The sequence below is a fragment of the Tripterygium wilfordii genome, chromosome 3 (assembly GCF_013401445.1).
Source record: "Tripterygium wilfordii isolate XIE 37 chromosome 3, ASM1340144v1, whole genome shotgun sequence".
NCBI classification, from domain to species: domain Eukaryota; kingdom Viridiplantae; phylum Streptophyta; class Magnoliopsida; order Celastrales; family Celastraceae; genus Tripterygium; species Tripterygium wilfordii.
Window position 1 is genome coordinate 1589840 of NC_052234.1, and position 26137 is coordinate 1615976.

At 34.7% G+C, this 26137-nt stretch overlaps 3 protein-coding genes across 7 annotated transcripts; all 3 read left to right on the forward strand.

Moving 5' to 3' along the window:
- The first annotated feature begins 718 nt into the window (after positions 1-718).
- On the forward strand, positions 719-7719 carry LOC119995266 (extended synaptotagmin-3-like). The gene is made up of 9 exons (XM_038841724.1): positions 719-1897; positions 2622-2863; positions 3076-3094; positions 3837-4042; positions 4263-4372; positions 4518-4616; positions 5430-5880; positions 5988-6135; positions 7069-7719. Exons 1-8 carry the CDS (start codon positions 1083-1085, stop codon positions 6080-6082), a joined length of 2037 nt encoding a protein of 678 aa, XP_038697652.1. The 5' UTR covers positions 719-1082; the 3' UTR covers positions 6083-6135; positions 7069-7719.
- Positions 7720-12563: 4844 nt separating this feature from the next.
- LOC119995191 (3-hydroxyisobutyryl-CoA hydrolase 1-like) lies at positions 12564-19877 on the forward strand. The gene is given in 14 exon segments (XM_038841612.1): positions 12564-12664; positions 12845-12928; positions 14031-14099; positions 14231-14294; positions 15129-15208; positions 15331-15414; positions 15513-15597; positions 15789-15922; positions 16203-16270; positions 16388-16448; positions 16591-16683; positions 16804-16905; positions 17000-17041; positions 19688-19877. Coding segments are annotated over 14 exon segments (1158 nt in total). The 5' UTR covers positions 12564-12625; the 3' UTR covers positions 19841-19877.
- Positions 19878-21184: 1307 nt separating this feature from the next.
- Positions 21185-25989, forward strand: LOC119995076 (delta(24)-sterol reductase). 5 transcript variants are annotated; one of them, XM_038841446.1, is made up of 3 exons: positions 21185-21218; positions 23534-24794; positions 25286-25989. In XM_038841446.1, the coding sequence occupies exons 2-3, from the start codon at positions 23547-23549 to the stop codon at positions 25739-25741; spliced, it is 1704 nt and encodes a 567-aa protein (XP_038697374.1). In that variant the 5' UTR covers positions 21185-21218; positions 23534-23546; the 3' UTR covers positions 25742-25989. The 5 variants fall into 5 exon arrangements, with proteins under 5 accessions (XP_038697374.1, XP_038697376.1, XP_038697372.1 ...); XM_038841448.1 differs by having other exon boundaries at positions 21197-21218; positions 23531-24794; XM_038841444.1 differs by lacking the exon at positions 21185-21218 and adding an exon at positions 21282-21660 and having other exon boundaries at positions 23531-24794.
- The last annotated feature ends 148 nt before the right edge of the window (positions 25990-26137 follow it).

Consider the following 26137-nt stretch of genomic DNA (forward strand, 5'->3'; position numbering starts at 1 on the left):
ATTGTATGATGAATATATTTACTAAATAATACTAGTATTTTATATTACAAAGTATTAATATTTTAAACATATTTCTAAATAATTTATTTAATGTTTTACTAAATAATAAATATTTTATATTTTACAAAATAGAGGGTAACAAAGTTTTTTAATCATTATTCTCACTCATATTCCCATATAAATTCATTAATCAACGGAACCGAACATAAGAATCGATGTTCTTATTCCCACGCTGATTCTCATTCATGTTTCCATTCCCAACCTCAACCAAAAACATGGCTTGTATTAACTCTCAAAATACATGTTAGATTTTTTAAAAAATTACATATTCATAATCAATGCATAAATATTAATTGTCGATGAATTTTATCAGGTAAATATTAATTTCATTATTTTTTTCAATGGAATTTCAAAAACAAATGAATTCAGAACTAAAACAATTAATTTTAGACTGTATTTTAAAAAACAATAGAATCTATATTAAAACAATCAATTTTGGACGATGAATTATGAGATAAAAGAATTAAAATAAAATTATTCTATTGATTAAAGCAATAAAATAAATATGTTGGGCTTTCATGAATTATCAAACTGATTTACTACATGTGATTTTCGTTTTAATTTTGTTAGGGCAGGGAGCGCGTAGTCTGCCACCCACGTGCATCACATTCGGTGAAGAAGAAGAAAAAAAAGCTATTATCCACGTCTTTCTCGTTTTGAGGCCTCCAATGTCGCTGAAATCACAAAACTAGTGCTCGTTGGCCCAAACTATCCAGCACCAACCCCACAAGAACAACACGCGCCTTCTCCCACTCCGCAATCTCCTCCACTCTCTTCAAACTTCAAACTTTTATGGACTTTTCAGCTTCTCTCAATTGCAGTATTCTTCACCAGACTCCCAAGCTTTCCAGGTTGAGATTTCATTGAAAACCACTACTATTTGTCTCTGTTTTCTCTAACAGGGGGTTTAGGGTTCTTAGTAGGTGATTGGACTGTATTGGCTTTTGAATTCATGTTCTTTACTCATGTTTATGCTGCCCATTCTGCTATTGGGGCTCTGAATTATTCTCTAAAAGATTAGTATGCAGTATTCCTCTGCGAGATTGGAATTCTCGCAGATTTACTCTCATCAACTGTGTCCATGTAAGGCTATTCCTTCAATCAGACCATCGGTTCCCTTCTCCAAGAAGAGGCGGAGAAGAATTATTGCCAGTTTTTTGCGTACGAGCTATCCTAGGAAATTCAGCTTTCGTGCTTGTGTGATACCCAACAACAATGGTAAGAACCGCAGTTTCAGCGTAGACTTAGCGGATTCTAGTAGACGGGTTGCAAGGAGTTTTGGTGCCAAGCAACTATCTAATGAGTTGGAGGGCGAGGATTTGTCTCAAGAATCGTCGTCCTCGGTTGGAATGGCATCGAACTTCACTGGTTTTGAAGAAGATCCTATTGTTGATAAGTTGAGGACCCAATTGGGAGTGATACACCCAATCCCTTCACCGCCAATTAACCGAGGCTTCGCTGGGTTGTTTGTGTTTTTCTTCTTTGTGGGCGTTGCTTTTGATAAATTATGGACTTCTAGGAAGAAGAACAGAATGGGGAAGGATGGCCCTCTTGTGGTGTGGCCACAAGTTCCTACGAGCTTTTCAGCATTTCTAGAAAAGGATTTGCAGAGGAAGGAATCGGTGGAATGGGTAAACATGGTGCTTGGGAAGTTGTGGAAGGTTTACAGGGGTGGGATCGAGAATTGGCTCGTTGGTTTGCTCCAACCAGTTATTGATGATCTTAAAAAACCTGATTATGTGGAGAGGGTTGAGATTAAGCAATTTTCTTTGGGGGATGAGCCTTTGTCTGTCAGGAATGTCGAGCGCAGGACTTCCAGAGGTTTCAATGATTTGCAGTAAGTTTATCTCTTTTGGATGAATTTGCATTTTTTATGAACCATTACACTAATAAGATACTAGCGCTTTGTAATGAAGCTTAGTCGTGCATGCTCTTTGATTTGTTTCCAGATTTTTCCTTGGGTTTTGATTTTGCAAAAGTAGGAGGGATACATGTTATCATGTTAATAAATTATTAACAAATTACTTTCTCTTTTTTTGATTTATGTATATTTGTAGTGTAAATTACCTTTGAGAGAATTTGGGATCAGTTGCTCATGAACCATAATGCTTTTTCTGAATGTTTGTTATTATGACACTAATTTTTGATGAGAAATTAATTGATCCCTTTTGGGAGTCCAGTTAAACCTCTCATTAAGAGGACCTGTTTGTTCTAACTGGAATGAAAAGCCTTTTGGATTTTATGGTTTCATGTTATGGGAATAAACTTCCGACAATTATGCTTTTGGTGTTGCTTGCTACATTATCTAGTTCTATCCTTTTGCAAGCCAATCAATAGATTCAGGTTATTAAATTAGCCATTGGACTCGTTGTGGACGAATGATTCTATGCAAGTCGCCCTTAGACTATACTTTTATAAATTGAAAAACCTAGGTTTTCCAGCATGATACACTCAAAAATTTCCATGTAACTTCTTGCATTTGCATCGGTTTAGGGCCTTATAATCTTCTTTTTTTTTTTTTTTTGCATTGATTGATTTATATCTGCTCATTTGTTACCTAGGTACCAAATTGGCCTCCGTTATACTGGTGGTGCTCGCATGCTGTTAATGCTTTCGCTAAAATTTGGGATTATCCCTATTGTTGTTCCAGTTGGCGTTCGAGATTTTGACATTGATGGGGAACTTTGGGTCAAATTGCGACTGATACCAACAGAGCCTTGGGTTGGAGCTGTTTCATGGGCTTTTGTTTCACTTCCAAAGATCAAATTTGAATTATCACCATTTCGCTTGTTTAACTTAATGGGTATGGCAAGTCTCTCTTTCTCATAAGTTTACAATCAAAAAAGTTATTTCTCTGAAGTTATCGCGGTGATGTATCTTACTGTACATGGGTGAAATACTCACCAGACACATGTGGTATGGAATTTCTATGCTTTTGACCAAATCATCCTCTGGGAATACTGATACATTTTTGTTTCATGTTACATGTTGCATGCTTGCCTTTGGCGATACCAGCTATCCCAGTTCTCTCAATGTAAGTAACTTCTGACTGTTGACAAGTTCTTGCTTCTAATTTGTTTTGTGTTTATGCAATAGCAGAGTTCCCCTTTTCTTGCTTATTGATTTTGATTATTGATGATATTCAATGCTAGTCTAGTTAATTGATTTGTTTGACCGGGGCAGGATGTTCTTTGGAAGCCAACTCACATATGCCTTTGATAAAAATAGTTGTCTTTTCAAAACTAAATGAAAACAAGCTTGTGAGAATTTCAACTCTCCTTTGGCTCAATTTTAATTAACATCTTAAAGAACTTATAAAATTTCCAGTGTTAGAGGTATTAGTACCACTTCACATTTTAATTTAATGTTCGGAACTGCTGTACATGGTCTAGGTAATGTTGGTTGTAAGTCGCACACATGTCTGACGCTGAAGCATGTTTTTGGTAATGTTGGTTGTAAACCACAATTAAGGTCTCTGTTTTATCATGCTATGCTCTTTTTTTGTTTGTATTCATTCTGGAAATCATAATCTATGCTATGCTCTTTGGGGTGTCAACAGAATTAAGAATTCTTGCATTTTCCAGTTCCCATGTACCACCCGTTTCAGAAAATTTAAATTTGAAATAATTATGTGCTCTGTGCCTATATTGACCTTTCCTTTCCTTTGCTAGTTATTTGTCATTCTTGCTTAACTCATCTCGTGGATATAATGCTGCACATGTAGGCTTTCCCTGAAACTTTCTATCTTTTGGTAAATTTTCCATATGTTTCTGTAGGTTTTTGAGAAAACTTCTCACTGAAGATTTGCCTCGACTATTTGTACGTCCGAATAAAATTTTTCTAGATTTCCAGAAAGGAAAAGCAGTTGGTCCTGTAGGAAATGATTTCAAATCTGGAGAAACGCAGGAAGGAAACGAAGATTTTGTTGGAGAACTATCACTGACTCTAGTTGATGCTCGGAAACTTTTTTATTTTGTCTTTGGTAAATGATATTTTCCATTCTCATTTGTGGAATTTGGCTTTCCCATAAGGATAAGTTAAAAATCTATTTCAGGAATTTAGATCATGTTTTGTTTATTAAAGTCTATGTCAAAGCAGAACACTTGTATTTATGACAGGTGATAATTTTTGATGGGATCTTTCTGTTTTCATTTATTTTTTTCTTTCGTATGCCTCTCATTGAAACCCCCATTTTATGCCAGGTAAAACAGATCCGTATGTGACTTTGAGTCTAGGGGATCAAATCATATGCAGTAAAAAGAACAGCCAAACCACTGTCATTGGCCCTCCTGGTGAGCCAATTTGGAATCAGGTGAAGCTTCTTATTTCTTTCTTCATTGTGGTTTATGAATTCAGGAGGAATCTGTCAATCATTGTTTTTCTTTTATATATGTATGTTCCCTTTGAAGCTGTAGAATTTCGTCAACTAATCAAATAGTATTTTCTATTGGTGGCAGGATTTTCATATGCTTGTTGCAAATCCTAAAAAACAGAAATTACACATCCAGGTTAAAGACTCCCTAGGATTTACAGATTTCACCATTGGCACCGGAGAGGTAATTAATATTTTATTCTTGTTAATAAAGGTAAACATTTGCTGCATTTACATTGAAGTGCTCTCTTTTAATGGCGAAGGCTGCGAAAAGAGACATTGGTGTTACATCCAACCATTGAGTTCTTCAGCCAACTAATTAGATGCCTATAGAGTACACAAAGACAACCACCCTCCAGTGATGGACCCTCAATATGACACTCTTAATAAAGCCACAAGAACAAGCTTCTGAGACATGGAGTGTTACCATTTAGCTCAAGGGTAGTTTTGAGGCAACTTTGGGGGATATTTAAGAGGAGTTTATTGATGACATTTTCATGATTCGAACTTGAACTTGTCACTTTTGAGTGCCAAATTGAACTCCTGGCGACCTAACCAGTCCCAAGCCTAGATAAAGGGGAAAGAGTTGTGCTAGGCTGATAGGTATTGTGGAACATTGCCAAACTTTATGAACTTGAATCCAATGATAAATTCATTGGAGAAGGTTCCGACTAATTTCTCATAGGGATTCAGGTAGCTGACCCTAACATTCATACTATGTCGGGGTGAGGTCTGCGTAAATCCTGTGTGTCCCCAACCCCGTCCACTGTGGGAGATTTGTGCACGGGAGTTGTTTACCTTAGATAATATTCCTTCTGTACAAAAAAATAAATAAATTCCCGCACACATTGTCCTAATGCAGATTGGGGCTTCTGATTAAGTAGATTTGGCAACTAATACAATTTTGGGTTTTGGTTTTGACAATTTTTGGGTATTCTTCCATTTTATGAGTCTGCATCTTCTCATTTATTTTAGTTTGTTGAAATACTGTTTCCAGGTTGATTTGGAATCACTTCAAGACACTGTACCAACGGACAGGATTGTGGTCTTGCGAGGAGGTTGGGGACTGTTCAGAAAGGGGTCTTCTGGGGAAATATTACTTCGACTGACTTATAAGGCCTATGTTGAGGATGAGGAAGATGGCAGGAGTGACGTGGGATCCATTGATGTGGATGCTTCAGATGATGATATGTCTGATTATGATGAATCAAATGCTAGCTATGTGAGGGATGGGATTGAATATTCAGATGGATCGGATAAAGAATCATTTATGGATGTTCTAGCAGCTTTGATCGTGAGTGAGGAATTTCAAGGGATAGTGGCATCTGAAGCGGGAAGTTCCAAAATTTCAGATGATGTCTCACGTATGGGGTCCACAATACCTATATCACGTGGCCTTAAATCCAGTATGCCCTCTGATTCTAGCAATAGTTACGAGTCTTCTAGAGGTACCATCACCACAACTCTTGTTCTTGTTTTATGTCTTGATCATGATCCATAAACTTCCACCTGGTTACTTTACTGTGGTTTTGATACCACTTCAAAAACTGGTCAGTTGCAGGATCAGCCTTATTTTGGCTTGCTGTAATTACTAGTATATCAGTGTTAATAGCTTTTAACATTGGTGGTTCAAGCTTCTTCAATCCGTGACATGACGCCATAGCACTTTCAAAGAGCTAGTTTTCGATCCATCTTTTAGCCAAGTAATTCTGCATCCTTTCTGCTTTTTATTTAACCTTTAGTGAATATGACCATGCTTGCATTTTCGTTTATTTGCCTTTTCTGAGCAGTCTGTGGTTGTGCGATAGAACCCATGTGACTGCCTTCTTAATTTATTGGCCAGTAGTGTATTTTTTTTTTAAAATTTGCTGGCCTCATTAACTTTTCGAGACGTCCACCATTTTCAACAGGGTTGGTTGGCTTATTCTTTCCTTAAACAGAAAAAAATAAAATAAAATTTGTGGTAGGTTAGGGGTTTTTCTCGAGGGGCATTAAGTGGATGTTGTAAAATACAGTAATTCAAGTGGAATTCAATCTGTCTCAGACAATTGTGTTTGTAGTGTTGGAATATGTTTATTGGACATGTTGTGACAGCTATGATGCTTTTGAAAGACTAATTTTTTTTTAGCTATCTTGCTTGTACTTGAGCTTAGCTAGTTCTTGGGGTGACAGATTATAGCTTAAGACGTCTTCATTATCCTTTTTGTAGCATTTGGCTTTCTAATCTTGGGGACAGGGTTATCACCTAGGAAGACAACGGGAATATGCAGTCTTCGTGGCATGACCTTTTTTTATCACTTTGACTTCTGTAACTTATTGGATTGGTATGATTAACAATCTGACAGATCTGTCAAAATATGTTTTGCAAATTCATTTCTCCTGAAAATGGAAGCTCTCTACTGATGTGTTACCATTGAACTCGAGTAATCTATGAGCTTGCTGTGCTCTACAATAGTCTGCTCGCTGCCATTCTCAATAGTTTTGAGTAGTGTGCTAGTTTTTTAAATGTATTATAACAAAGTGCCACAAGTTAACTTGAATGTTCTTTTACTAATACTTTGTTGAAGCACACAATTGTCAAAGTTCGGTACTCAGACCTGAATCAGATTGCTTAATGAAATGTTGTTTTATGACAGGTTTGGCAGCAATTCGCTTCACACATATTGGAGATGATTTTCCATCATTTTTGTTTTCATTCAAACAGCTACTAGCAGAGAAACGTTCTATTGGCGGCAGAAAATTTTTGGCTTCTTCAATCAAGTCCTTTACTGGTGTAATCCCCTTGTCTCTTTGTTCCACTTGTATGATAATAATGATCATGAACCCTTTTCACTGGTACCCTCCTCCATGCATTTACTGAAGTTGCTTTGTGTAGGCATTGATTGTAATATTGTACAGCTATAGGTATAGAATAATTTTTGTTGTTTGCATGGGGGGAAGGTTTGGCTTGACAGATAGATTCAATGAAATTCCTGATACTCCAAGATCTCTACAAACGGGTCTATATGTTCGTTTGTGTCTGCTGTGCCTAAGTCTGAGTTTCAGCACTCCAATCTGATGCAGTTCTTATGGATGATCAATGGTGGTCTTTTATTTTGTTGACGAACCTAATTTTAGTTGAACCATAATCCCTTCGGGGAATGGATAGGGGGTTTGTGTTGCAATTGCTTCATTTTTCCTGGTGCATATCAGATGCTTGATGAGATGCTTGGGAGAATATATTGCAGTTTCTATTCAAAATGTTTGTGTTTCAAGGACAGACGACGTGATGATTATTTGCCTTTGAAGCCTCCATCCAATGCCAGATATGCCCACTCACGTACTTGGAATCATCACTCCCAGAATAAATAGCAGCAGCTTCAGCAACATCTTCTTGTTGTAGAGCCACATCTTTAAGGGTAGAATAAACGCTAGACTGCCACCGTTATCATCAAGCTTGAAGAAATTGAGCCCAAATGATGTCGCAATAAAGTACCGCAACAGGTTATTTTTGCACAGGTTTATAATTATATTTTTGGGTACCTAGATAATTGATATATAAGAGTTAAAATCCTAACTGAATGTATTGTCGGAATTCCTATATTGAAAACAGTCATAGACTACTTAGACATAGACATATTGTTGAACCACGTAAATCGTGTGGTCTTCTTCTCTTCTCTCTATTTTTCTATTGCTCTGTCGATCACTGGTAGAGTTAGTAATTGTAGACATGCGCATTTCTGTCTGTCTCCACATGGGCGTCTCTAGGTGGGGCGAGATGTGTCTGTCTCCACATGGGCGTCTCTAGGTGGGGCGAGATGTGTAGTCGTCCAGGACTCTCAAATTCCTAGAATCCCATATTTTTTTTTTAAAAAATATTAATATTATATTAGTTCAAAACTCATTTAAACCCCATTTTGAAAAAAAAATTGTCCAATTTCTACCAAGTTATTTCAACTAAAAATTATATTTTCGAACCTCCATGTCATAAGAGAAGTTAAATGGATTAAATAATTGTCCATTGAAAGCAACCACACTAACACGACTCTTGAGTCACCACTACAAACTTCTCTTTTTTTTTGGGACGAACATTATTTGTACCCTATTTTTTTAATAAGTACACTCCACTCTAATGTGTTTTTAAAAGGTTAATAGAGTGTACTTAGTAAAAAACGGGTACAAATAATGTTCCATCTTTTTTTGTGCAACTACTGTTTTCTCTAGTGCACCATTTTATTTGGTTGCGCAATGATAACCCTTGAGACTACTTGAAATCACACAATATATTCTCTCTTTTCATCATTGGTTGCATGGGTCCATAATTTCAACTATTCATCAGTTAAATGGTACTCCAAATATGGAGTATGGGTAAATTATGGAGATGTTTTTAAGTGTCTATTTTTGCTCATTGTATGCATGTAAACACAAGACATTTTTGCTTAAGAAATACTCATTTCAAGTGCTTGAAACAAGCACCACTGTGAATGAGCAACTCCAATGGGTACTTGGAAAACTATTTTTGAAGCACTATATATACAAGTTTGAAATGTTACGTACTTTACCAATAAACACAAGACATGTTGCAAATTCTCCTTCATTTTTCTCTCTCTCCACTCCAGTTTTTATGTTAAAGCCATTTTTTAAGTTAAATATATGAGCAAAAAAATTGTCTTTCAAGTGTTCGTAATTTCCTACCATTGATGGACACTTGAGGATCTGGTGATGCATCAACACCAAGACAATATGGAGTACTTGAAGCACAAACACAATTATAGACCACTAGCACTACACTTATCAAGAAAGATAGCTTTGGAGTGCTTTATACCAAGCTCATTGGAGTTGCTCTAAGAGATGAAAATAGCATTAGAGATGATTTGTATCTAAAACTGGTAGAAAAATCATATTCAGAGATATACGATATTTTTTTTTTTAAGAAAGCCCTTCTATCAGAATATGCCCAAGACCCCCGAAAACTCAAGTATACCATTGTGTCTCCACTTTTTTTTTTACGGTAGTGCCAAATTGTCCCAAATTTTTTTTTTGCCCCAATCCTAGGTGGCATTCCACATAGGATTCCACGTCAACAATTTATCCCTATATAAACATCCACTCTCTCTTTCTCTCATTTTCTTCTCTTTCCTTCTCTCTCATTTTCTCCCTCCACTGCAACACTGTGTCTCCATGTTTTTATTGATTTATTTAATTTACATTTACTTCCTTACTTTTGGCTCACCTTGTTCCACGTTTGTTAAATGACAAAATTACTCCACGCGGTTTGCGTTGTTGGGCACAAGGACGTATCAAACGTCGTCGTTCGATGCATTGTCGTTGAATAAATTTGTATTTTCTAATGTCGAAACACAATAGTGTTTGGGTCAGTATACGAGTTTAATAGAATAAAAAATTATAAATTATCTTAACAATTAGATATAAATAACGATTTATCGTCTTGATTAATATCATTTCAGCCATAGTAGGATTAACAAGTAGTAATCCAATGAGAGGTGGCTCGGTTGACAATCAACTGGGTTATATATATGTGTGTCCAAAGTTCGATTTCAATGAAAAACATATTTCTCAATGGTATTTAAAAAAAAAAAAACAGCAATCCATAACATCATATTTTTACTCAAGTACTGTTGATTTTTACCCTTGAAATTGTTACGAATAAGAATCCCACATCGGTTGAGAGTAACCCAACTATGTGGTTTATTAAACCAAGTCCACCCCTTTACTCTCAACAAGACCTTTTCCCAAGTCTAGTGAATTGGAGTTTGACCCAGTGAGTTTGTGGCTTCGGCCTATAGTAGCTAGGTTTAGGAGGAACAAAGTCGTGCGGGCCTGATACATCATCGGAAATTGAACAACCCAAAGTGAACAATATTGTTGACATATATGGAGGTGTGAATTTCTAATAGAAATTACTCAAATCTCAATAAGATTAAATGGTTTAAAATTTGAAAGTGTACATTTCTCTCATTTAAAGTTTAAACTACAAATAGAGACCTATCTTTCAAGTCAATTCCTATATTCTTATTCTATACATTAATTTGCTTCATTAACTAATTAATTAGGTTGTTGAAGTAATTAATTAAATCCTCCTTTCTTTTAAGTCAATTCCTAGGTGGGTGCTTCTGCTATTATTATATTTTTCTTAATTAACTAATTAATCCCGTTGTTGAAACCTCATCAAGGAATCTGGCTAATTAAGCCTTAAATATATTTATATTCATCATAAGAGACAGTAATTAGGTTGTTAAAACAATTGACATTAGTTGATTAATATTGTTTGATCCATTCCAATCCTTTAAAAAAAATTATTTTCTCCCATAAACTTGTGCAGTTTAAGCCAGTTACTTATTCATGATGATGTTTAAGGTTTAAATATAATCATCAACAATCTGTTCAAAAAATGTGTGCTATTCTTTTTGACTTATAGAACACATTAATCTGTTACGTACAGTACATCAAACAATATAATTTAATATTATCCGACCCTTTATCTTAAAAGTTTGGGATTGAGTACATGAATTTATGATAAAAATCAACGATAATCAACTATGTGTATTTGTTTTCTGCATTCATTTCTATCTAAGATCATACGTGAACAATATTGTTTTCAGGGCTGCCAAGATCCGGTTGTAGATCCAAATTGTAATATGTATTTTTTTACTATTTGGTTTTTGTTACCTGGCTTAGATTGGTAGAGTCAGCTCGTTGGACAGTGGTTCGGAGGTGTCTGGTGTAATCTGGTATCGTCCAATAATGTCTGGCGATGTCCGATTTAATATTTTTTGTTTTCTTACTTTGTTCTTTTTTTTTTAGTCCTTAGGTTGTATTCCACCTTTATGATGGTCCCGAGTGCCTATGGGTCTCAGTTACTCAATTTATTGGGTAACCTAATACAATGAGGTGTATGACTTCTTTTCAAAAGAAAAATCATACATTCATCTCCTATTAAATCTATATTATTTCTTACTAATTCAAGTCATGTCTCTTTAAATTTTCTTCTTCATTTCCTACTCTCTCCTATATAAATTTTCTCGATTCTCATTACCGCCTCATCGCTATCTCTACGTTGAACATATTCATAGCATCATAAATGATTTTTTTACATAGCATATCTTCACTTGTTACTTATACTTTAAATCTAATACTCTCATATGCATGTGTGTATATATATATATACACAAGAACATCAAGCCAATGACAAACGCGTGAGTACTCAAATCGGAACTCAACTCGCCAAGAGAACACGAGAATTCTACCAATCATATAATATATAATAAAGTATAATAGATCTTATATATAAGTAATAGATAGATATATAACATAAATATTTTAGTTACTGATTTATGTAACATTAAAAATGTGCTTAATTTGTATCCAATTTTTCCATGCTAGCTTACTTTATATACGACGACAAGAACTCGGTTGTTGTTCCAATAAATAAATGATTATATAGTTTTCCTGGTCGTTGTCATACATTATTGGAATTCCATTGCACAAGACTTCTCTTAGGAATTTTACCCTCGAAATTATATACTAATATTGTTTGCTTTGGTGTTGAGTCTGTATGATTTCGTTGTTCTGAACTGTCGCCTATGGTATTTAAGCCCAAAAAATGCATTGGTTGTACAAGACGGAGTGAATCTTTACGTATAAACCACTCAAGTTGGGTTATGCCAATCTGATGTGGGTTTTTTAGTCTTGACACTCAATCGCACTTGTGGATTGGGTTATGCTACACAAAAAAAAAATGGGCAGTAAAAGGCTCGTCCAACTATATTGAGAATGCACAAGGTTGACCAGTTCTAAATTCGATCCGCTCCATGTTGATGACAGAAACGATTGAGTCGAAACTCGTGTGGGAAATAACGTCGAAACTGATGGACGTGAGAGTTGAATTTGCAACCTCTAAATATATTATAGAGTTCGATGGACGTATTCTTCCTAGGCATCAACAACACAATTAGTAGGCCATTAGAAAAAAAAAAGAGGAAAAAAAAACAGGAAAAAAGGGACCAGTAGTACTGACTTTCATAATTTGCATGTGCGTATAGATTAATCATTAAAGTAGAAGAGGTATAGTTCCAAAATTTTCACTATATATAGGACCATACCAAGGCAACCACACTCCACACAAAGCCTTGACGCAGTTGCTGCTAATCCTTAGTTGAAAGGGTTCTAGTTTTACTCCTTTAATTATTGTCCATGGCTTCACTACTTGTATCCACCAGAGAAGATCACCAAGTAAATTTTAGTTATTTACTATTTTTTCTTTTTTCTTTTTTAATTTTCTATGTTTTATTCTTCTTTCAACATCCACATATTGTTTCCCTTATATTTGTGAAAAAAATTTTGATTGACAAAATATATATATATATATATGCATAATTGAATTATTAATAATTTTGATCCGCCTTAAATTAGCAGATACTAACAGGAGGAGACTCATATGTGAAGAAGGTGATTCTAAATAGACCCACCAAGCTCAACAGCCTAACTTTTGAAATGGTATTACATATTAATTTTATGTACTACATATATATGTGTATATATATATGCGTGTATTTATTTATTGACGTACAAAATGGTAGCCCTTATTTCAGTGTCTGGACAGGCCATCCATGTACTTTTGATTCCTTATTTTTCTTTATTTTTCAAATTTCCATAGCGTATGAAATGTTTTTTTTTATTTTTTTTTATGAGTCCGTTTGGTAGAGCGGTTGGATTGATTTTTAATACTAGCGGAAAATATGTGGAAAAAAAGTTGAGCTTAAAGCTATTTAACATGCTGTGAGCTGTTTGATGAATTAAAAACTAACGTTAGTGGAAAAACTGTTGATTAAAGTATTATCTTATATTTTGTTATTAATATAAATTATAATAATATAAACTAAATAAGTAAAAAATTATAAATATATATTTATTATTAAAATTAATTTTAAGTATAAACCATAAATATTTTTAAATCAAAATTAAAATGATTATTTAAAAGTTAATAAAAATATATTTTATAATTTTTATTTTACTTATTTTAGTTATATAATTTTGAATTTTGTATTATAATGTTTATATTAATAACAAATATTAATTAATAAATCATTTGTAGGGTCCATGTTAAAATTTGACAAAATTTCTTTCAATAAATGTGGGCCATGGCAATTTCTTTTTTAATAAAATAACGTACCGACAACTTTTTTTTTTACTTTTAACGGGTCCCACATTAATATTTTTATTAAAACAAAAAATGCAGCTTCCGCTGCAATATGGCAACGGTTCCGCTGCGGCCGCTATGGTGTTTGATATGGCGTTGAACGCTAGCTGGCTGCACAGCGGAACCTCTCAGTCCAACGTCCTTACCAAACAGGCGGTATATCTAACGATCCAAAATTATCAAACATTTTTCATGTTAAATTGGTTTTTGTTTCGAATAAAAAATATATCGTTGGGTTCATAAGACCGATCAAGATGCAAATATATTTTTTAAAAAAAATTTGAACCCTAAAAGTTAGGATTTCATTTTACGACCTCAAAAGAGAATTTATCTATATATATATATATTTGAGATTCATTTTTTTTTAATATATTTCGAGGTTGAATTTGTGTCTTGCAGGTATCACAAATGCTGAAATGCTTTAAAATATTCGAGGATGATTCCACAACCAATCTGGTGATCTTGAAGGTAAGAAAAAAAAAATCTGAATGGTATGATTTATTTAATTATACCAATCCAATTCCCATCAAATATAACAATTATCTGAAAATTAATGGTAAAAAAAAAAAACTCGTGTATTGTTCGTTTCTTTTCCACAGGGAAATGGAAAGGCATTCTGTGCAGGTGGAGATGTTGTTTCCGTTGTTGGTTCTATGATGATAGGTGAATCTTCTTAAAATTAATTTGTGTAACAAATCTTTATAAAAAAAAAATTCTGGAATGAATCTCGATAGCCGATATTCTAATTTTGTTTTATTGATCATGCCCGAAATAACTAGCAATATACTTGTGGTCGTATGCTGAGTTCTAGCCCAACTCACATTGTCATTATCAGGCATGGCAACGACCTGCCCCACATATCGGGACAACATATATTACTAGGCTCATTCCAACTAAGCTACTTAATCTTTTTTTTGTTTGAAGAAATACAATAATTCAATATTTATATTAAATTAATAATTACTATTAGAATGAGATCTAAAAATAAAAAATTATCGTGTGTATCAATATACATATATAATTATTATATATATATATATATATATATATATATGTATAGAGGGGAGGGGCGGGGTGTGGGTCGGGTTGGGAGGTAGACCCGTTCCCGCCCCTCCCCTCCCCGCATACAGGTTGAGATCATTTGTTCCGTCCATGCCCCGCACAAGCCTCCGATTAGGGAAAATCTACGCGGGTCAAGTACAAATTGCCATCCCTGGTCATTATCTGGTGAGAAATTTAATTTCGTGTTATTATGATAGCCTAAGTTTAGACCTATATAAGATGTCTTAAGGATAAGATTGTATGATATCGTTATCAAATTAAAAAAAAAGGATCATACCCAAAATAATGTAATTAATATTTAGGACTTGGCATTCGATCACTAGCAAAGTTTCAAAGTAATTAAGACAATATTATATTGAAATGAAAGAATTGATCATATAGTTAAATCAAGCAAAATTGTTGTATAATATATGTTACTTAAATGTGTTCTTTTAGGGCATTGGAGCTTTGGAGCAAGTTTTTACCGCAAGCAATTTACCCTAGACTATCTACTAGCTACTTACAAGAAGCCCTTGGTGAGATTTATTATGTACTATATGAAATATTGAAATTTAAAATTTGTTATAAATAAATAAATATATATATCTTTAACTCACTTCTAATAATGATTTTTATTTTATTTTAATGAATATTGAAGATTGCACTCATTGATGGAATTGTAATGGGAGGAGGTGCCGGGTTGTCAATGCATGCTACCTTTAGGATTGTCACTGAAAATACTGTAAGTCATATAAATACAATTTTCAAGAGCAATTAATTGACTATATATACATATATATATACATACATACATATATACTAATTAATAAATTGGGGCAGGTATTTGCAATGCCAGAAGCTGCAATAGGACTTTTTCCAGATGTTGGTGCATCACATTTTCTCTCTAGACTCCCCGGCTATTTTGGTAAAATAATAATAATTATTTCTTACTGCTATATAGTCTATTTCAACTACTTTGAAAGTGAAGTTAATTAATCTATTTAACATTTTAATTAAGTAAATGATTCAAATTAATACACAGTTATTTATTCCGTATATAATAATTTTGTGACAAGTACTAATTAAATTAATTTTTTTTTTTGAAAACTTTTAAAGGTGAGTATCTAGGGCTTACAGGAGCTCGACTAGATGGAGCAGAAATGCTTGAATGTGGCCTGGCAACTCATTTCGTTTATTCTAAGGTAATTTATTGACTTTAACGTTATAAATAAGATACTCGTAAGACCATCGTATAAATCCAATCCAAACAACTTGAAAATGCATTGTTCACCCCGGGCCTAAGGCCCGCACAGTTATGTCCTTAAAAGGGACCCTCTTCCTTGAGAGGGATTATGTCTTTAATTATAAAACATATTGGAGGTTTATACCTAACCGACGTGGGTTACAAGTTTTAACACTCCTCCGTATTTTCGGTTATGATGTTGCTATATCTATATATATATAGGATCTGGTTTGGTTTTGTTGGAGAATGAAATACAAAGACTGGGAAGACTATCAGATGCTACCAAGATTATCGAGCGGCTTATGGAAATCTTTGCACAAAAACCATGCTTAAAGCAAGATAGTGCCTACAGGAGGTAATTTAATCAAAGAAATTGAGTATATATATAATATATGATATTCCTTCATTTTTATTTATTTGTTTGTTTTAAATTTAATTTCATGAATATTATTAAGCTCATTGATTTAACTAGGTTGGAGATTATCAACAAATGCTTCTCCAAAGAAACAGTAGAAGAGATTTTACATTCTCTTGTAAGTACAATATATATATATATATATATATATATATATATATATATATATATATATATATATATATATTATAGCTAAACATGCAATATGAATGCATTCATATAATTAATACTAACAATTTTTTTTAATGGAAAATTATAAGGAAATGGAAAGCAAATCTGAAAAATGGATCATATCGGCTATAAAATCAATGAAGTCTGCAAGTCCAACCAGCCTCAAACTCACTCTTCGATCGGTAAGCAGCTAATTAAAAATGAAAATTAGATTAATTATCATGGCTTAATTAATTATAAGATGATGAATATATAGAACTATAATTAATTGATCCAACATTTTATTAATTTGTTAATTATAGATAAGAGAAGGTCGGATGCAAGAGCTTCGACAGTGTATAATTCGTGAGTATACCATTGTTTGTCACGTTTTGCAAGGAACCATCAGCAATGATCTATATGAGGTACGCTTTTTTTAAAAAAAAAAAATATTAATATATATTTTTTTGTTATATGTATATTTGTAGTCTAATATTATATATGTATATGTATCTACAGGGTTCAAGAGCAATGTTGATTGAGAAAGACAAGAAACCCAAAGTAGTCTTCTCTCCCTCTCTCTTTCTCATACTATCACATATACACATACATATATGAAGCAACCGGCTTGAAAAAACAATGAAGTCGCCACCAATTGATTTTTAGGATGCAATTGGACATCCGTTCTGGTCTACGAGAAAAATGGGCAAGGGGGTTTATTGAGCATGGGGAAGGTGTTACGCACCCCACAACTCCCGAAAACGGTTACCTTTAAATTTTTCCTATTTGACTCTAAATTGTTTTTGAAAATCCCATTTTGATGGGTCTTACTGGAATGTAAATGAAAAATCCACTTAGAGTGGTTTGGAGAACAAGGTGCACGGGATCATTGGGGCCATGCCCGGCTTGGCCAAAGATTGGAGAAAACACCACTTGGAGTGGGTTTGGATATTTGAAAAAAGGGATTGCACGGGATCATTGGGGCCATTCCCGGCTTGGCCAAAGATTGGATAGAATACCACTTGGAGTGGATTTGGATATTTGGGAAGAAGATTTTTTGAGGACTTGGTTGATGTACCAAAAGGGCCCACAATCAAGAAATATTTAATTTAAGTCTTACTCACAATTATGTTCTTCATGAGAAAAGAAAGAATCCATTTATGGCTCATTGAATGGGTCAAATATCTTTAAACCCACCGTTGAGTCCGTAAATAAATTCTCCTAATCCCTCAAAACACATTTGCTTTCCGGATCCACGAAATCCAAATGTTTCCAATGAATGCCAATGGAACCCCAATATCTTGAAGGCTCTTTGGTATTTAATCAAAACATAAGGATTCCATAATTTAATCTTGATGTGTTTTATTAATGTGAGACGGCTTGGATTAATACAATGACTAACGCGTTGCATTTATTTTCATGACATTCAAATAACCCTAGCATATGTCTAAGCATCATGACATGATGTGAAAAATCAAAATCCTAAGCATGCATTCTAATGCAATCATTATTCACAAAATCATCTCCTAATGTCTATATGCTTCTAGCACCCTAAACATTTATGTATGCGTTTCCACTATTTTCCACTATACTATTACAAAGATTTACATTCTACAAGGATACGTGACAAAAACGAAATTTATACAAATGTACAAAAACCCAATATTGCCCTTGAGACCCATTGCTCCAATCCGGCCCAAATCCTCTAGGTATGCCTCTCGGTCCAAGCGGTCCCAAGCCCGATCCAAGCCCAACAAACACAAACATAAGAATGGAGGGTTAAATGGTGCTCAAATATCATAAAAACTCAAATCAAATTAATCCCATATATATATTATAGACATGCATACACAAACACATATATACAAACATACATGAAATATATATGTACACACCCTGTATGTATACACACACACACCACATATATATATATACACCACACATATATATATATATACGCACATACAGATATATATATATATATATACACAATATATTGCACCCATATATACACACACTATGTATATATAAATCAAGACTCAAATAGCAAGCCAACAAAGCTCATGCTAAGGACCCCATCACCTGATATTAGAATAACAAACAATTCAACCAAGAACATCACAAAACCAGCAACCGAAACCCAGAACATCACATCCATAAACCAAAATCTGGAAGAAATCCCAGAACATGAACCATAAGATTCAAAGATACAAAACCGGAAATCAAACTAGAAACAATATCGAAAAATAACACAGAAATTGTCGATCATTACCTCTCCTTTTCTTATCTCACGAATCTGTCAATGCTCTGATTCCGATCCCGCCCGATTTCTTGTGCAAACCTTCTTTCTCTCTATTTTTCTCTTCCTCTGCCGCAGCCCCAAACCTCTCCTTTTTTTCTTTTTTCTCTTCTGCGACCCCCCTTTTGTTCCTGTGCGGCGCCTCCCTCTTCTTCACTCTTTATTTTTTTTTTCTTCCTTTTTTCCTTCTCTTTTTCTCCCCACTCTCTTTTGTCTCTCACGCCACCTTATACTTTTTGCTTCTTTATTTGTTTTGTTTTGTTTTTTTTTGTCCTTTTCTTCTCCCTTTTCTTGTTGTGCGGCTCCTCTCTCCTTCTCCCTTTCTTCATTCTTTTTTTTTTTTATATTTTTCTCTTCTCCTCTTCTTCCCCTTTTGTTTTTTTTTTTTTTTTTTTTTCTTCTTTTTTTTCTTCTCTTTTCTCTCCATTCTCTTTTGTCTCCCACGCCACCTTATACCCTTTTTTATTCTTTCACTCCACTCTCTTTTGTCTCTCACACCCCCTTATACTTTTTGTGTGTTTTTTTTGTTTTTGTTTTGTTTTGTTTTTTTTGGTTTTTATATTTTTTTATTTTACATTTTTATATTTTTTGTTCGGACGAAAATCGGTTACTACAATATATTTATATCTAGTGGCGGATCCATGATCCGAACTCACTAATCGGGCACAACTAAAATATTATATTTTTATGTTATCACAATTGTTTTTTACGGGTTTTCATATTATGAAAACGCTCTCTTACAACATCATTAGTAATATTACTTAATTTGTATTATTTAACGTCTTATATTCATTCTTATATATATATTAGCTTAATTAAAATAAGCAAGTTTCTAAATTAATTACTAATAATATGTATCTAATGAGTTTATTCTCTCTCTTTTTCTGGGGTGGGATTTATATATGCAGTGGGAGCCTGCAAAACTAGAGTTGATCAGCGAAGATATGATCCATCGCTGCTTCAAATTCGAACACGGCAACGATGATTGGGAGCATCTGCAACTCCCTGCTAGACCTAACAAAATCAAGAATAATATCATGCACTCAGAATCTAAGCTTTGAAATATTGTTTGTGGCCAAGCCAATATTGGACATCTGATCATCCAATAAACAACTATATATATATATATATATGAGTTACTTTCATGATTTTCTTTTCCTGGATCTGTAATTTCAAACCTAGTTTAAGCAAGATAAGATAGTGTATGCAATGTTAATCAATGTTCAAATTTCAATTTAGTGCTTCTGTTTCATTAGGATGTAAACTCTTGTGGACAATTAGGTGTGATATATATATATATATCCGCATCTTGCTTCTGATACTCGAAATATCTCACCAACACCAAGTAATTACACACATTGAGCAAATTGGTTACTCAAATGGATTTTCATGTGTTAATGTAGATAGTTGCTTTAGGTATCTCAAAGTTATCATACATGTATGGCATATGGCATCATATAGTGCATTACAATTTCAGGCATAGTTTTTAAAACCGGACCGGACTATTGGTAGAACTGGAAAAACGGTGAACTGGATGGTTGCAAGAATGGATTGGTATTCTTTACATTAATATTTTGTGATTTGCCAATATAGTTTTTGAAATTTGAAAAGGTTATAAACCACAACAATTCATTACATGAGAACAAACGATACACCTAGCATCGTGTTAGCATCATAGGAAATTACAAACCCAAAAACAATAATCTCTAAAATTATGACTTCCAACAACTCATCGAGATTAGCTAAGGTAGTTGAAGAGACTACGGAGTTTTATATGAGCTAAAAACTTATAATTATCTTGTTAAAAAAGTCATTTAAGAGAGTATTGTAAAGTTAAAATGGGATTCATGACTTGTATATCCCAAAATTGGAGTATGTACCATCATTTCCCGAATTCAAAAAATTATTATTTTACTTTTTTCCTCTCCTCCCCTCTTTTCAATAATATTTTATTATTTTATATTTATAATAATAAATATTAAAACATTAGATGTGAAGTTAGAATGAGGTATGTGATCAGATTGTTGTTAGATTATGGATTACAATTTATTATTTTATGTTTATAATAATAAATATTAAAACATTAAATGTGATGTTATAATGAGGTATGTGATCAGATTGTTGTTAGATTATGGATCACAAAATAAATTTTTAGTTTTTTTTTCTAACAATAGAAATACACATCAACCACATATGTATTCTTCCAATTCATACACACATTCAACCCACACACTCACATAAATGTACACATAAATACACACAAATATTACCCACAAGGTTTAAACCCTTGATCACCTGGTAGAAATACACGAATGAGAACCTGTTAATCAAATTTAAAGAAAAAGGAAATATTTTTGGAAATTTTAAATATGCCCATATCCCCTAATATCTTGTTTAGGCTTGTCTTTCTCTGCATTTTCCACTACTTTCTCTGAACAGGTACTGTTACTTTTCTCTGCTTTTCTTTTTCTTTCTCAAGTTTTTGAATTTTCTAGTTCGATTTTCTCGCTTCCCAAACACACACACGATGACGATAAATTAAATTGTGGTTCAATAATATTACGTTGATGAGAAGATTATCTAAAATGGAAGCGAAATATCTGTCCCGTCTTGTATCACGTGGTGGAGTGGACTGCGTGAAGAGTAACGTGAGCGACAGAGAATCTTATTGGTGGTCGCCTCGCCTGGGCTTCTTATGGGGTCGTAGATCTGTCATCGATGTTTTCGTCGTTTTTTGATTTTTCTGTTAAAGATTAGAATATTCATTTCCAATCCATTTCCCACAGGCCACAGACAATATTACTACTACTATATTACTTCTAGACTCAGTCACTCTCTTAAGCTTTCCGATCTTGTGTACTCTCTTCTTGGATTGTCTCAGGTAGCTCTCTCCTTTTTTCTCAAATTATCTCAGATTTTGTAGATTTTTAGGGGTTTTGAGTCCCCGCTAATGTGTTTGGCTCCTGAGAAAACGAATTAATTGACGGGAAAGTGACCTCTATAATTATCCTTGCCGTTTTAGTATGGTAGTGGCATTCAATCACTCACTTTTGGTGTCTTTCGACTGTTTTATTTCTTTCTTTCTTGTTATGTGTGGTTGCTTAGAAAAAAGTTCAGAAATTTAGTGTGGAAAGAGAAATCTTTGGTCCATGGTGCTTCTAGAGCTGAAAGTTTGGTATGGCTATGCAGATTTTCTACCTGTTGATTTTTGTTCTTTCAAGTTTGAAAATTAGTAGATCTTGATCTGGTTGTGTTCCCCCTGCATCTCATTTACTGTTTCTTGGGTTCTGTTTGGTCTGCATGTCGCAAATATTGGCCAATTTTTTTTGGCTTCTTTTAATCTCCTAAAGATGCCGTTGGTTCACTGTAATGTTTGTGTGACATGCATGTGCAAGTTATCTGGTTGATAATATTTGTTTTGACTTTTGATTTTCTTCTGAAAATTTTCGAATATTTTTCAAGCTTATTCCTCTGCAGATGATTAGTTTCTAGTGGTTTATTTAACTAGTTTCCTTTCGTTGGTTTTAGTTCACAATTTGCCTATTTTAATTTTTACTGTATGACTGGACATGGATACTTTGTTTCAATGAGACATTCATAGTTTCTGCTGTAAAAGCCTTGCAGTCATTGTCTATTGAGTAGATCGTATTTGTTAGCTAATTAAATTTGTTCTTGACATTACTTTTATATATGTGATGTGCCTGAAATTTGTTAGGTTGTGAAACCCTTCAATCCATGGCATATGATTTTAAAATATTACAGGCCAGGGCCGCCAGGCCATATCATCATTGTTATCCTCTGTTCAATCATTTCATGCATTGGTTAGAGGGCTTTGACTTCTTAACTTTATCAAGCAATGAGATATTTTCGAAGCATCCTTTTTCCTGAATAGATTTATTTTCGCTGTCTCTGTCATGGCCTGCTGGAGACTTGAGATTAGGCACTGAACGGAAAATTGATATTGTTTTGTCAGACGCGACCCATTGAGATATTCATTTACTTAGCTTCATATTGTTTAAACAATATATGTCGCATTTGAAAATTCTTTTGAATTGGTAAATTACTAGAGAAAGATTTTAATGGTCTGACATTTTAATTCATTTATACAGCGTGCTAGGTGGTTTGTTCTGTTGGGATTTTGATGATTTAAACTAAATACTGTTGAATATCTGCCCTTACACTTGCCCTCCTTGTCTCACCATGGCTTTACATTTTTATTTACCTAAAAGTTCTGACTTTAGTCATTTTCTTGGGCTTGGGGTAATTGAAGGGACCTCTTCATATCGTTGTTCATTATGCACAGACAATGTTTTTTAAATTCTAGAATTGCATTTGAAGTTTAATTAGATTTTCTGGTTCATTTTTTCACTCAACGATAATTAATACATATATATTGTGAGGGCACTTTCTGGAGTCTTCTGCCTGTTCTGCAACATTTTTCAAACAGTAATTTTATTTAGCACTTCTTACTAATTCATCTACTGATTCCAAGTCCTTGGGAACTTTTGGTTATTAGTGCTTGTTTAGTTGATTCCTTTTTGTCAAACATCTAAATCTTATTTTCTGTAAAGTCTTTGTACATAGAGCGCATATTTCATTTAAAGACTTCCAAAACTCATTTCTCCTCTGTTATGGACATGACCTTGTGCTTGCTTTAAAATATGTTGTTGATCATTTGTAATTTTATCTTGACCGGAATGCGTGATCAAGTAATTCATGCTAATCTACAAATATAATCTCCTTTGTTTCAGCAGAAAAAGTGTCACAATGTCGGATCTTGAGGCTCCTCTGCGTCCAAAAAGAAAAAAGGTGTGGGTTGACTATTTCGTCAAGTTCCGATGGATTCTTGTCATTTTTGTTGTACTTCCCATCTCCTTCACCATTTACTTTCTCATTTACCTTGGGGATGTCAAGTCTGAGATGAAGTCTTACAAGCGACGACAGAAAGAACACGATGAAAATGTTAAAAAAGTTGTGAAACGCCTTAAAGAGAGAAATCCATCAAAGGATGGTCTTGTCTGCACCGCACGTAAACCTTGGATTGCTGTTGGAATGAGAAATGTTGACTATAAGCGTGCTCGGCATTTCGAAGTTGATTTATCTGGTTTTCGTAATATCCTTGATATTGACGAAAAGAATATGATTGCAAGAGTTGAGCCACTAGTCAACATGGGGCAGATAAGCAGAGCCACTGTCCCAATGAATCTTGCCCTTGCAGTTGTTGCGGAGCTTGATGATCTCACTGTTGGCGGCCTTATAAATGGGTATGGGATTGAGGGAAGCTCCCACATCTATGGTTTATTCTCGGATACTGTTGTTGCTTATGAGATTGTTCTGGCAGATGGCCGGGTTGTCAGAGCTACAAAGGATAACGAGTTTTCTGATCTTTTCTATGCTATTCCATGGTCTCAAGGAACACTTGGGCTGCTTGTATCTGCTGAGATCAAGCTTATACCCATTAAAGAATACATGAAAGTGACATACACGCCCGTTGTGGGTAGTTTGAAAGACATGGCTCAGGCCTATATGGACTCATTTGCTCCTAGGGATGGAGACCAGGATAACCCTGAGAAGGTTCCAGACTTCGTGGAAGGAATGATTTACACTTGTAGTGAAGGTGTGATGATGACGGGGAGATATGCCTCAAAAGAAGAGGCCAAGAAGAAGGGGAATGTGATCAACTGTGTTGGCTGGTGGTTCAAACCCTGGTTCTATCAGCATGCAGCCACAGCACTTAAAAAAGGGGAGTTTGTAGAGTACATTCCGACCAGGGAGTATTACCATAGGCACACAAGGAGCTTGTACTGGGAGGGGAAGCTAATTCTTCCATTTGGTGATCAATGGTGGTTTAGGTTTCTTCTGGGTTGGCTGATGCCTCCAAAGGTTTCTCTTCTGAAGGCAACCCAAGGTGAAGCCATTAGAAACTATTACCATGAGATGCATGTCATTCAGGACATGCTTGTTCCTCTTTACAAGGTTGGGGACGCCTTGGAGTGGGTCCATCGGGAGATGGAGGTAACCTTTTTGCCCCCTGCACGCTTTTATAAACAGGAACTCACAGTCATCGATCTTACAGTTTCAGTACTTTTACCACCAAACATTATGTTAATTGACTTAATTACAAAGGATTAAAAATAGGAAGGCTCTCATGGTTTCTCTTATTACCGTTGTAGAAGTATTGTGCGCGTATATGATGTCCTTTGACCTGGCAATCTAAGGCCTATGATTACTGACTGTTTATTAATTATTAATTATCATCATAGACAAGGAAGGATGGAAATGATATTGAAATTTAACCATAGTTGGTAGAATTTCAATACTGACATTGATTTGTGCCTGAGAGCTTGCTTGATATATGCTCGGTGTACAACTATTTTCTGTCCATGTATGTACCCACTAAAGCAGCACTACTTTATTTTTTGATTTTTTCAGTTTTTGCTCTTCTAAATTATATTAGAATTATTTTCAATGATCAAGATCCTAACTGTAAATTGTTAATTCTGCAGGTATATCCCATTTGGATCTGCCCTCACCGGTTGTTCAAGCTCCCTGTAAAAGCTATGATTTATCCTGAGCCAGATTTTGAGCATCATCGAAGACAGGGGGACACACCTTATGCTCAGATGTATACTGATGTAGGGGTCTACTATGCTCCAGGTCCTGTCTTAAGGGGTGAGGTGTACGATGGTGCAGAGGCAGTCCGTAAACTGGAGAACTGGTTAATTGAAAATCATGGCTTCCAGCCACAGTATGCAGTCTCTGAGCTTAGCGAGAAAGCCTTTTGGAGGATGTTTGATGCAGATCTCTATGAGAAGTGCAGGAGGAGCTATGGAGCTGTAGGGACGTTCATGAGTGTGTATTACAAGTCCAAGAAAGGAAGGAAGACTGAGAAGGAGGTGCAGGAGGCTGAGCAAGCTCACCTTGAGCCCGCTTATGCTGAGGTTGATCAACCAATGGATTAATTTCTTAATTCTTATTGACCCTAGGATTACTTGGTAGGATTCTTTTCTTTTTTTTGCACGTTCCGTTTCGCTGAGGGTCTGTTTGGGTCCTTAAACGATTCATTTGGATGGTTGTGCGATGTAGCACTCTAGTCTTAATGAATTAGGCTAAACTCTGGATGGTCCATTGCATCTCTCTCTCATGTTGGTAACATGATGATCTTTTTCTATGTTTTATGCTCTTGTAGTTGAAATTCAGGTATTTACTACTGGCATATGCCTCCAGTGGCATTGGAAATTTTGCTGATATTTCATGCTGATTGTGATAAATTAATCAATGTGTCTTTTGATAGAAAAGCTTTAAAGTACTTGGGATTTTTTTTTTTTAAACGGGAAGGAGGTTCAAATCCTGGTCAT